The sequence below is a fragment of the Rana temporaria genome, chromosome 4 (assembly GCF_905171775.1).
Source record: "Rana temporaria chromosome 4, aRanTem1.1, whole genome shotgun sequence".
In the NCBI taxonomy this organism is placed as follows: Eukaryota; Metazoa; Chordata; class Amphibia; order Anura; family Ranidae; genus Rana; species Rana temporaria.
Window position 1 is genome coordinate 439,822,891 of NC_053492.1, and position 13,519 is coordinate 439,836,409.

General features: G+C 41.9%; 1 protein-coding gene across 2 annotated transcripts in view; it reads right to left on the bottom strand.

Moving 5' to 3' along the window:
* Positions 1–1,705: 1,705 nt before the first annotated feature.
* The window catches only part of SYT14 (synaptotagmin 14), a 278,830-nt gene continuing 267,016 nt past the window's right edge, over positions 1,706–13,519 (bottom strand). For both annotated transcript variants that reach the window (XM_040351499.1, XM_040351498.1), the window contains one exon: positions 1,706–5,240. In XM_040351499.1, coding sequence (XP_040207433.1) covers positions 4,927–5,240 — 314 coding nt within the window. In that variant the 3' untranslated portion in view covers positions 1,706–4,926. The remainder of the gene's footprint in view (positions 5,241–13,519) is intronic.

Below are 13,519 nucleotides of genomic sequence, written 5' to 3' on the forward strand. Positions count from 1 at the left end.
CTTACTTTTTTATTGTTTATTGATTCTCTTCTTCTTTTTTTTTTCTAAGCGCGGCTTTAAGACAATCAAACATTGGTAGACATGACAAACATTCCAAAATAAAGCATCTATGGATACATAACTGGTTGTTGGTTGACCACAGATATACGGCGCCACAGGATATGGCCAACTGATATTACTTGTGAAATATTAATAAAATGGAAAAGTAATATCATACCCTGTAATACAATGATGTACACATGAAATAACAATAATGCATTTGTATTCATTCAATATTGTATACATTTTTTCCTTTAAATCGTAATTTTGAAAACATACAAAAAGGACTTGACAGAACCATGCCCATAAAACACCAAACTGGACTTTCACATTCTAAGTCAAGAACAAATATAAAGTGCTGAGCTGTAAGCCTGGACATGGTACAAAAATAACAATACAGTTCCAGCACGGGAAAACAGAACAAAAGCTTAATTTAAATACACTAACAATAGCCAATTTTGTAAACAATACATTTGCGAGGAAACAATGACATCATTGATAACCTCCGAGACTCACATGCTTGAAATCTTGGATTTCCTACGGGCATCCTGGGTAAAAGAGGTGGGGCTTGACTGAAATGGGAGGAGGGTATTTTCGGCTATCCCTGGATGTGGGCATCTTTTGGTGTGGTCCTTCTTTGGGATTTGACCAGGAACTATGGCCTTATCTAAAATACTATCTCAGCCCCATAAACTGCTAGTATCACAGTGTGTATTGCAGGACAGGAAAGGCAAACTGGTGTTTTTAGGGCTTTAAATGGCCCTCTTGTTCCTCCTATGTGGTCCTCAGTTTAAAGGCCATATTTTCATAAAAAAAAATGAACTTAAAAAAATGTAAAGGTGAACTAGCTCACAGCACCCTGTGGTACCATCATGGCAATCAGGAATAAAATAAGATATTCTGATTGGTTAGCACAGTCAAATAGAAAAATAACAGCTCCTATTGTGTGTGTTACATAGTTAATAAGGTTGAATAATGACACCAGTCCATCCAGTTCAACTTGTGTGGGTTTGTATGTGTATATGTATTATGTCTCTACCACCTCCCATATGATTGTATATTGTGTTCAATAAGATGCCCATCTAGGAGTTTTTTTTAAATGAGCGATTTCCTGCTGAAACCACCGATTGTGGAAGGAAGTTCCACATCCTTGTCGCTCTAACAGTAAAAATACCCGCACACAGTTTAAGGTTGAACCGCTTCTCATCTAACGTCATTAAGTGGCCAAGTGTTTTTATGAGTGACCTGAGAATTAATAGTTTTCTTCCAATGCTGGAATCATCTTTAGGATATTTGTATTTCACGATCAGGATCATAATAAATAAGTGCAATGGTGGATTGGGAAGAGTGCTGTGAGATACTTCACCTTCTCATTTTTTATGAAAAGGTGAACTTAGCCTTTAAGAATTTACATTTATAAAGGCCCCAACTGTCCTCTAGCTGATAAAAACTGTACTCCCTTACATAATTTTGCAGGTGAATATTTCATTAAGTGTTCATGGACCCTTTCCCTGGGATAAAGTGTTGAAAGCTTCAGTTATCACTAGAATGTTAAAGTTAAACTCCAGGCAGATATAAAATAAAAAAAAAAAAAATAACACAGATACATATGTATTAATAAATCATAAAATATATATTTTAAAGTAACATTGGAATGCATACATTTTTTTTATTAAATGCTTTCAGTTGTTTTAATTATTGCATTTTAGACAACTTTGTAAACACCTGTCTTATAATTCGGGGGATATGTCAGCACAGACACTTAGATTATTTACTATAGTAAAGGTCGCACAGTGCTGCTTTTCCAGACTTCCGGTGCATCATGCGTACCTCACAGGCACTACTGGTAGTTCTGAAAGGACAGCGCCAATACCTGATCCTGCCAGTCACTCACTTGGAAGAGGTGAGAACAGGGGAATGGCTTGCACCATAGGCTTCAGGGTTGTTCGCTTCTGTAAACACATGCAGCATAAGGAGACTGGTCTCTAGTGCCAGCCGAGTGACTCTGTAAAGGGGACAGAGCTGCCCAAAGACAGGAACCAACCACAAGCTATTTTTTTTTTATTAGGATTTAAGAACACTTTAAAGTCCGGGTGCCTGCTTCATTCATTGATGCCTGAAACCAAGCAGTCCTCGGATGGCTGGGTACAGAGTCGATCAGAGCACCTCTGTACCTTGGAATCACAGTGATTGGTCATAGAAACTAATTATAGTGATCACATAATGTAAACAGTGTAGTGTTTACATCTGTGAGCCCGTCCTTCCTCTTACAAGGAAGGGGAGGAAAAAGGAACTAATGAATGAATACATTTATTTGTTTCTATTTACAGCACAGATCACTACAAAATTGTTTTTAACCCTTTTATCCTCCCTCCTCTCCCTTACATCTGCTCTAAATCATGTCATAATATGATCTGTATATTAACCCTTGACCTCCCTTATTCTGTACATTACCCCTTCATCTCCATCCTCTTTTGTATGTGACCCGAACATCAACCTCTTCACCACCTTCTCACTCTGTGTATGACCTTTATACACATCTAGGTGCACCACAACCAAGCTTCATGTTTAAACCACCTAAATATCAGTATGTTTTTTTCAATTCTAACAAATGAGCTAAAAAGAGAGATCACGTTGGGGAGCATACTTTACTAAAAAGTGGTAATTTTGGGTGTGTACATACTTTCCTGGCATTTTCATTTTAACAGAAAGAGAAACTTTTTTTCAAAATTGTTGGCCTTTTTTACATTTTACCATAAAAAAATACCAACAAAAGAAAGCTCTGTCTCAAAAAATAAAATAAAATGATTTGGGCACAGTGTTTCATGAGTAAATGTAAACATATCACATGACTAAAAAAGAAAAAATTGGCGGGTAATGAAGGGGCAACATAGGCTGGTTCTCAAGTGGTTAAACACCCATGATGCTCCTGAAAACAGAGGAAGTTTGGGAGCCATATATGAGAACTGTTAGTTATCTGCATTCAGCCTTGCTATCCAGCCACCCCTCCACATCCCCTACAACTACTGCTCTACAATGATACTTGACAACCCCAGCTTACTGATTGGACAACTAAGGGGAAACAGCACACTGTTGAAGTCATGCCTGTGTTCACTTCTTCTGTCATGCACATGACCACTGTTGCAAAGCCTTATTGGTTCCTAGTGTTGAACCTCCCTGTTCAAGTCTTGGTGGTAATGTATGGGGGATCATAGGAGGCTTATATCAAGACAGATTAAAGTACTTAAACAAGTTGCATTTATAAATATATATATATTTTTTTTAATAAATACATAACTGCTTTATTTGTAATTTTATATTTGCCTGGAGATAAGCTTTAGTATTGATCTTAAAGTTGAACATATCTTATAATTCTGAATGTACTATGCCTGTGGTTTAGCTTAGAACATTTTTGTGCTTATTATGTAAAACCAACATAGTATTTAAAGCTGTACATTCACAACGCATTTATTCTTTTATATTGGTCCCTGCACCAAAGGAGCTTACAATCTAATGTCCCTACCTCAGGCTAAAGAATACCGACAGGACAATTTTGTCAGAAGCAAACTGTTGGAATTGTAGAAAAATCGGGACATTTAAATAAATTCAACATTCGTAATCAGTTACTTGCTCTGAAGATAGAGCCTGATCAGAATCGGTCAAAACATAATTTTTTGGTAAAACCAACCATGATTGACATTTGTGCCCTGATTGCATTTTTATGAGCTGAACAACCTATTAGACACTTCTGTCTCTCGAGGACACCTGCAGCAATATCTACCAGCTAGAGTTCCTAGCTGCCAAGCATGGGAGTCTTGCTATTCCAGCTGCAATCACTAAAATGCAGAATTAATCTATAAGTGGACACTAATTCCAGTGTTCTACAAGGAATACAACCATTTGGTTTGGTTCCAGCCCACGCTATGGGGCTGATTTGGAAGGAACATATAATCTAATTTTTTTGGACTAGGGTAGTAAACCCACACAAACACAGGGTGAATATGCACATTCTTTGCATATAGAGTCCCTAGCACAATTAGGATTCTGCAAGGCAAGAGTGCTAACCTTGTACCCCCGACATAAACCACAGTGATAAGAGTAAGTCCTCCTAATAATTGCAGCGGGTGGCAGCTGGAAACTCCGATGCAGTAATCTTTCCACAGTGGGTGGTTCAGCCTTCAAGCCTCCAATCAATCTAAAATATCCTAAGGCCATTACAGGTTAGGCTAGGGCTACATGAGTGATTGAAATCACTGGTTAGTAAGAGATTTAACCCTTGACAACTGCTTCTGTTAAAATCAATGCACTGCAAATGAAACAATTGCCCAGAAGGAGTTAAATCTCTTACTGGTGATTAAAAATCGCCCACGTAGCTCTAGGCTAGGCTAGTAAGTACTTGTGGTATGTAGCTTTTCTACCTTACTACTCCGTGCGAGAACAGAAATAGAAGAGAACGCTAACAAAGTTGCACATTGCTGTAAAAATAAGACTGAAAACCAAACTAAAGGCATCTGTGCCTTCAAAGGTTCTTTTTTTTACGTTACTCTTCCATTTTATAGAACCAGGACGGGTCATGTTAATCAGCGGGGACATTGTACAAAACAGTTTCATCAGACAAAATAAGAAAAGCACCTAAAGAAATGGTTGATATCATGTCTAGAGATCCGGTTTGCTGCAGCTCACGTCTTCTATCCATCTCCGCTCAGACGTCCGGGGAGAGCGCACTACTGTGCGTGAAACCTCATCTCTGATGTGTACTGAGCTTTCCGCGGCATGTAAAACCCATTACCTGCAAGGAGCAATCTTCTGCAGGTGGCTAAATTACATCCTGTCCTTTCAAAAGAGCAGATGAGCTCTCTTGAGTCACAAGAGACCTCTTGACGGCAATTAGGATTCAAGCAGCGTGTGCCATCTACATACTTGCTGTCCTTTTGACTCTTTCATTTCAGTCCAATGACTAAGCTCTTCATCGCCTGAGCTGTTCAAACCTAGGGATATCCAACCTATCATCTCTTTGCGCTTCATGCTGCGCTTGTTATAGACAGACAATATGAGAGTCACGTCCGACAGCTGAAACAGGGCTACTTGGAAAATAAAGGTTTCTTTGTACAGGGGGTTGGGCTGGCCTCTTCGCGTTGATGTCTTACATTTTGACATTTCCTGGCCCATGGAATTCAGCAGTGTTAACTTTACGTAGGTATCTATAAAAAGCAATGAGATCGTTTAGTATAGGAGCTATATCATCTTGGCTTGTTAGTAGGCAATGCATTGCTTGGGAAGGATATGGTGTATACCATTCATATGAACAAAAGTAAATAATTTATTCAGGTCTACTGCAATATTCAATGTGCACCTCTATGCTGTGAAGGAGGAGAGTAAATGGAGTAGACTGTGTCTTTGGTTCTAACATTCATGAAGATTTTAGTGTATTGTACTATTTAGTGTACTGTTGGCTCTAGGCTGGTAAAAAGTAGGAGCTGCATTTAATGTTGGAAAGCATGCTAATATTTCCAAGTTAATTGTCAATTTTGTCTCTTTCATTTTAAAATAGAAGTATGGGATTTTTTTTATTATTCATACTTACCTAGGTGGATGCAGCATCACTCCGATGCTGCATCTTTCACCTACTGGCTGCTCTAACACTGAGAACAGAGCGATTAAGCACTGCTGATTGCTCGGTTCTCACACCTCCGTGAGCAGAGAGCTGAAGCCTGTCAGTCACCAGCTCTCTGCTGCCCCCCCTCCCCCCGTGCTCACTGGAGCGCTGGGCTGTTGAGGGGGTGGGAGCGGCCAGCTCAGGCTCTTAGCAGCACACTGAAAGGCTGAGCTGGGTGCCAGTCTAGGCATGTAGGTGGATCCCGACCACATGGTTGCAATCTGTCCTGACCCTAGACCGGCTCTGTGACATCAGCTGAAAACGGGTCGCAAGAGTATAGAACGAACTGCACTTCTGTGATCCACAGGAGAAGTACAGCCAAAACTAACTTTGGTTGTACTTCTCCATTAAATGTCCAATGCATAAACATCTCCCAGCACCACTGCATGTCTGGTAGATGATTATTATAAAATGACACACATATAGAGTTTGCTGTTCTACTGGAACACTGATCCAAACTGGTTCAGACCTAGTAAAGGTAAGTTATTCTATTTAATCAGTAAACAGCTACATGTGGAATCACTCTTATCCTGGTGGTTTCAGAAAATAGCAGCTTTAGGAGCTACAAAGAATGTAGTGTATGTTTTGGGCAGAAAAACACCAAAATAAAAAGTTTGCTACATCCCTGCAATGCATCTATATTTCTTAATGTTTTGTCCCTTTAAGCTGAAGCACAAAAAGGGGGAAAATTAACAAAAAATAAGCAAGTTAAGAGCTTGTTAAGGCCTCGGATGCCAAGAAAAGTCTTTACTGACCTTACCCCTCACTCCCCCAGCAGCTGGTGCTCAACCCTTCTCCCTCACGCTCAGACTTCTAAGTGCTCCCCCTGCATCCTCACTTACAATGTGGGGTATTTGGCTATTGTCCATGCATTTTACTTTACTTGATGACATCAAGAGAGAGTACTGTAGATGTTCTGTGGCTCAACTGTAGTAGAACTAAACAGAGCTGACAACACTGCTCACTTGCTTTATGCACTGGTCCAGGGGCGGACTGACAACTGGTGGGGACCCCGGGCAATAGAAGATTATGGGGCCCCCAGGCAATAGGAGATTATGGGGCCCCCGGGCAATAGATTATGGAGCCACACAGTATACACACATACAGTATACATACACAGTATATAGACACACAATATACACACACACAGTATACATACACACATAATACACATACACACACTGAAAAGGTACTGGAGAGGTGGGACAGCTATAATCTTGGGATTTTTTTTAAAAAACACAGATTTTTACATACTGTCCCTGGTTTTACTGAGGCTGGCAACCCTGATTAGGCCCCCTAGTGGCATGGGGCCCTCGGGCAGTGCCTGAGTGGTCAGCCTGCCCCTGCACTGGTCCAAATCATTTGGTGGAGGGGGGGGGGTATATGGTGTGGGGTAGTTTTTCAGGGGTTGGGCTTGGCCCCTTAGTTCCAGTGAAGGGAACTCTTAAGGTGTCAGTATACCAAGACATTTTGGACAATTTCATGTTCCCAACTTTGTGGAAAGAGTTTGGGGATGGCTCCTTCCTGTTCCAGCATGACTTGCACCAGTGCACAAAGCAAGGTCCATAAACACATGGATGAGCGAGTTTGGGGTGGGGGAACTTGACTGGCCTGCAGAGTCCTTAACTCAACCCAATAGAACAACTTTGGGATGAACTAAAGCGGAGACTGCGAGACAGGCCTACTTGTCCAACATCAAGTGCCTGACCTCACAAATGCGCTTCTGGAAGATTGGTCAAATATTCCCATTGGAACATTCCTAAACCTTGTGGACAACCTTCCCAGAAAAACTGGAGCTGTTATAGCTGCAAAGGGTGGGCCAACTTAATATTGAACCCCACAGACTAAGACGCCATTAAAGTTCATGTGTGTGTAAAGGCAGGCGTCCCAATACTTTTGGTAATATAGTGTATATTGCATTTTTTTTTTGCCTGGACCTACAGCTCTGCCCTATTGTGTCTGCATGGAAGACTCTGAAGAGGATGAGGAATAGTTAGATGTGATAAGCACAGCTATTACCAAGGGAAAAATGAAGGTAACAGAAAAAAACTAGAGAAGGATTAAGTGGTATGAACACGGATACCTGCTTTTTAACATTAGTTTATTCCTCCACTTTTCTCTCTGTGATTATTTGGTCTTTCTTTAAATTTAACCTGTACTTGACCCATTAAGGGGAAAGAAACAGGTTGAGTTGATAGTCCAGCCCTGATATGTTCTTTGCCCACTAGAAGCAAGTGAATGGGTTGATACTTTCAGGTATGGGGTAATATCTGCTTTTCTTACCTTCCTCCCATGCACAACACTGGTTGCCTGAGTTGCTAGTTATCAGGCCTGATCATTGTTATGTGGCAACAGAAAGGTCTTTAGACCTGTGTAGGCTCTAACCAGGTGGACTATTTACATGGAACTTGCCTCAGATGGGTGAACGTTGTTAAAGTAAGCATCAATGGGGAAAGGGGAAAAAGTACAGGTTTACTTTAGGCTTTTCAGAGCATAAGTCACATGACGAACTGGGATTGAATTGAGAGCTGGGTGAGCCTTTGCAGGCCTGGCAGAGAAGATCTTGACAGGTGGCTGTGCAACCCCACTCGGTGCTGGATCAGGGACAGGCGAGTCTAGTTGCAATGGGTTAGTCATACAGTACAGTCACCCTTTAAAAGGTATAGGAGGTGAGCATAGGTGTGCACAGCCTATTGCATCAGGGTGTGCACCCCCAAAGCTCAAACACATATGTGTGTGCATGTGTATATATACTGAGGATGTAAGTAGAACAGCAGAAAGTGTCATTCGAGCAGAAACTGGTGTGAGTAGGCTAGTGGATGATGTCAGTATTTTTTTTTAATGTACAGCTTTTTTTTAGTAGCCCCCTAAGGCACCTTTCACATTAGCGGACCGTTCGTCCGTTTATTACAAGTCCGTTTACGGACTTGGGATCGCGTCCATTAGCGGATGGAGCATCCGCTAACGTCCGCAAAGATCCGCGTCCGTCAGGATCCGGTTTTTCGGATGGAAGAAAACCCTATTTTTCTTCCGTCCGGCGGATCGGATGAATACGGACAGACGGTCCGTATTCATCCGATTCCCCATAGGGGAGAGCGGAGGAAAGACAGGGTGGTCTCTGCACAGTGTGCGGGGACCGCCCTGTCCGCTGACAGCTCAGCGGGGATTACGGAGGATCCCCGCTGAGCCGACGGACACACACGGAGCGGACACAAAAACGGTCCGCTCCGTGTGAAAGGGCCCTTAGGGGACTTTGGTGAAATATCAGGAGTCTATATGGGGGAAGAATCTGCGCCACACAGGGTGATTGGGGTGTTGCCAGGCACACCCTGTGCGCACACCTATGGAGGAGAGCCATACCATTACATTTCCAGAAATACATAAAAATCTTCATTAATGCTAAAAATACATAAATAAAATACAAGAGGTGTATACACCTCCCTGCTTTCTTCCTTTCCAGCATATTGTTAATTGTTTTCAAAAGGACAGGTGTACTTTAAAACATGCCAATAGGAAAATGAAAGGTTTAAAAGTTTAAGACTGGGGGAAAAAAAAAAAGAAAGAAAACAATTACAGACATAGAATATTAGTCGTGGCTCAGTACAGTTCAGCCAGCTGCATTAGCATATGAGGTATACCTCATAATCCTCTTGCATTCTTAATCGTTGCGCTAAGCGAAATAATATAGCGTTACTAACACCGAGCAAGCTTTGTCTAGCCACAACACTTCAAGCATACCACTGAGTTTTTGGAGACTAAAACGACATAAACAGGGGGAATGAGAACAATTCATGAAAGGGAAGGGGATGGTGGTGGGGGGGGGGGGGGGTTCAAGGAACAGAAGTGCAATGATGACATCAGAACAGCTGAGGATGTAATGCCAAATATGGAGACTGACGAGGATCACTCTGCATGGATGCGGTTTAGCCTCACAGATCTTGGCTTTAACCCTTCCAGCGCAGCAAGAGGCTGACACACCAGTGTAGGATTTGCGTTCCTGGTTCCGTCGGGCTCTGCTAGGGTTAAATGCATCAGATCTGGAGCCAAGCTTTCCTTGAATGCTTTCAGACTGCAATTTTATCACATTTGTCTCCTATCTGGGTGTAGATGTTGTACAAAGATTCATGCTGTAGACAGAGAAGATTTGAGCCCAACAGTCTCATATAATGCCTTTGTAAAAAATAAAAAATAAATATGGTTATTTTCAGTGGCAACGACAGAAAGCTGTTGAAGAGAAGAAAGAACAATTATGTCCTGGGGTGGCTTCCAGTCATAGGAAATGTGTGCCAAATGTGTGCTAGATGGCTTGGTATTATGAAGCGTAGAAAAAAAAAAATAGGATGTGTGTCTAATACTGAATCATGAAAATGACAGTCATGCTGGGTTAAAATGGACAATGCAGGATAATTGCACGTTAAGACTAGATTTTTTCCTGGCTGTCAGGAAAAAAAAAAAACTTTACCCATTTGACACATCCGAGGGTACTTCATCTGCCTTTTACTATGTGTGATGATGACAGAAGTAGCGACAGTTTTAAAACAGAACTGCAACAAACAGCTAAACCGAAAATCAAAATACATATTTGGATACGATTTGCCAAAGAATTCGCAAGCCTCTGGTATTTCACACACGTGTGTGCTACACAACAAGATAATTGCAGTGGGCCGGATTTAGATACGAGATATGACGGCGTATCTCCGGATACGCCATCGTATCTCTGAGTGCGGGCCGTCGTATCTATGCGACTGATTCAGAGAATCAGTTACGCATAGATTTCCCTAAGATCCGACCGGTGTAAGTGTCTTACACCGTCGTATCTTAGGCTGCATATTTACGCTGGCCGCTAGGTGGCGCTTCCGTATATTTACGCAAGGAATATGCTAATTAGGTATATATGCCGATTCAGAAACGTACGTCCGGCCGGCGCATTTTTTTACGTCGTTTACGTTAGGCTTTTTTCGGGGTATAGTTACCCCTGCTATATGAGGCGTAGCTAATGTTAAGTATGGACGTCGTTCCCGCGCCGAGTTTTGAAAATTTTACGTCGTTTGCGTAAGTCGTTCGCGAATAGGGCTGGACGTCATTTACGTTCACGTCGAAACCAATACGTCCTTGCGGCGTACTTTGGAGCAATGCACACTGGGATATTCCACGGACGGCGCATGCGCCGTTCGTGAAATACGTGGGGTCACAGTAAATTTCAATAAAACACGCCCACATCAAACACATTTGAATTAGGCGGGCTTACTCCGGACGACATACGTTACGCCGCCGTAACATAGGGCGCAAGTCCTTTCTGAATACAGAACTTGCGCCCTAATTTACGGCGGCGTAACGTATGGCAGATACGTTAGGCCAGCAGATAGATAGACAAATCGATCTGAATCCGGCCCAGTATCTTTACTGCATCCTGTGACTTCTGCAAGATGGGTTGCATGGATAATTGGTTGCATTAACAGTAAAGCTGGCCATACACAGATCATATTTTGGCAGATTCCTGCTGAATTTAGCAGATTTTTTTTTCCGTGGGTGGCCCAGCTGGCACTACCAGGCTGAACAAAAGCAAACATTTTCAATCGACTTTTGTCAAAAGGGGGCTGGTTGAAATATTCTCAGCCAAACAGTCCCTGCATTTGATTTGCTGTTAGAATACAATGGCTGATGTGGGAAATTAATTTATCAGGGTTGCAGGAGGGAAGAAAGTGATTTCTCTTGTATAGCCTGCTTTAGTCCCCTCTCGCCATAACCTGCATGGGTATACTGGGGTTGATTTACTAAAACTGGAGATTGTGAAATCTGGTGCAGCTCTACATAGAAACCAATCAGCTGACAGGGTTTTTTTTTTGTCAAAGCTTAAAGGATAAGTACAGTAATACCTTGGTTTGAGAGTAACTTGTTTTGAGAGCGTTTTGCAAGACAAGCAAAATTTTTAAAGACATTTTGACTTGATATAAGCAATGTCTTGATAGAAGACTAGCGTCATGTCACAACTGAGTATAAAATAGAAGAGAGGAGCCTCACATGGTTGATGATTAAAACATGCACATCTAAGTATGCAGGCATCCGGGGTAAAGCTGTTCACATAGACCATTCTCCTCACAGCCATTGATGTCATCCCTTCCACAAGCGGATAAGGCTTTGCTTTCAGATCGCTCTATTGCAGGGTAGTCTTCTCGTCACAATTGTAAACTGACAGCGGTGAGAGTCGGCAGTGAGGAGGACGGTCTATGTGGATCGCTTTACCCCGGATGCCTGCATAGTTAGATGTGCCTCTTTTATTCATCAACCATGTGAGTTGCTAAATGTTGTACCTTCATTAAATGTAACCATATTGCTAAACTTAGAGGCGCCTCTCTTCTCTTTTATACTATGTAGCTCCTGCTGGATTTTGCTTCTAATCCCCTTGTGGAGGCTTCCATTTGTGGATAGACATTTTATGGTTACACAACGATCACATTGCTATAATCTTTTTATATGGACTATAAACTGAAGGACTTATGAATAAATGGTTGTGGAACGAATCATTTGAGTTTCCATTATTTCTTATGGAAAAATTTGCTTTGATATACAAGTGCTTTGGATTACAAGCATGCTTCCGGAACAAATTATGCTCGCAATCTAAGGTTTTACTGTACACTTTTGTTACATGTTTCACCTTATTTTAGGGTGGGACGTGTAACATGTTCCCAGTGTTGCAGCCACTGCCTGCTGCCCAACCTCCCTGTGGCAGCAGTATGGGGAGAAGTTCCCCGCACTAGCTTCCACGGTTTGAAAAACAGCTTGGCCGCGTGGAGCTCCGCCCACATGGTCGCATCATTCATACACACAGCTCCGTGTGTCTGATTGAACTGCAAGCCCCAACATCCTTAGCGTCACTGTGAAGTGACGTGGCAGTTCAATGAGTCTTCCTGTCAAGGAGTATCAGCTCACCTGTACGAGATGTACGGGTAAGCCGATACACTGACAGTGTGCAGGAGACTTGCATGGCATCAGCAATTTGCTGATCGCTGGTGCATTGCTTTCCAGTCTCTTGCAAAAAAAACAAAAAACAATACATGCACATTTTTTTTTTACCGGTAAAAAAAAAAATGGCCTTTTCTTTCTTTATTTTTTAAGTGAACTTATCTTTCAATTGAACAAGCTGAAGTTAGAAGCTGATTGGCTACCATGCACAGCTGCTCCTTTTATACCCCCCCAGTTTGAGTAAATTAACCCCACTGTCTTGTTTGCCCCACAGCTTTTCTCCACAGAAGTAATGGTTTTCCATGGTGGTCAAAACGCCTGAAATTGGCTGAATGTGATTTAAAATAAATGGCTCTATAATATTAGGATATATTTCAACTATACACCAGTGGTTCTGGATGTGTATCTGTCTGGTAGATCATAATGCATGGCCTTGCCCGCTGTCCAAAAAGGAGTATTAATCGTCTTATTTGTGGGATATGTGATGAAATGAGACATGTGAAGGCCTTCTATTCTAGGAAGGTCTTGCTGTGCTATTTACCAATTCAGTTGGAAGACTGCTTGATTGCTTTAGTCCCATCTCTGTCCGTTTCTAAGGAGAGTTGCAAATCCTTTGTTGGGTTATACAGTATATAAAACCATGCGGGAGATTTACTAAAACTGGAGAGTGCAGAATCTGGTGCAGCTCTGCATAGAAACCAATCAGCTTCCAGGTTTTATTGTCAACGCTTAATTGAACAAGCTGAAGTTAGAAGCCGATTGGCTACCAGGCACAGCAGCACCAGATTCTGAGTGCAACAGTTTTAGTAAATCTTCCCCCATATATTTAGCTGTTGGCCTAAGTTCTGCTTTAAGCATTCA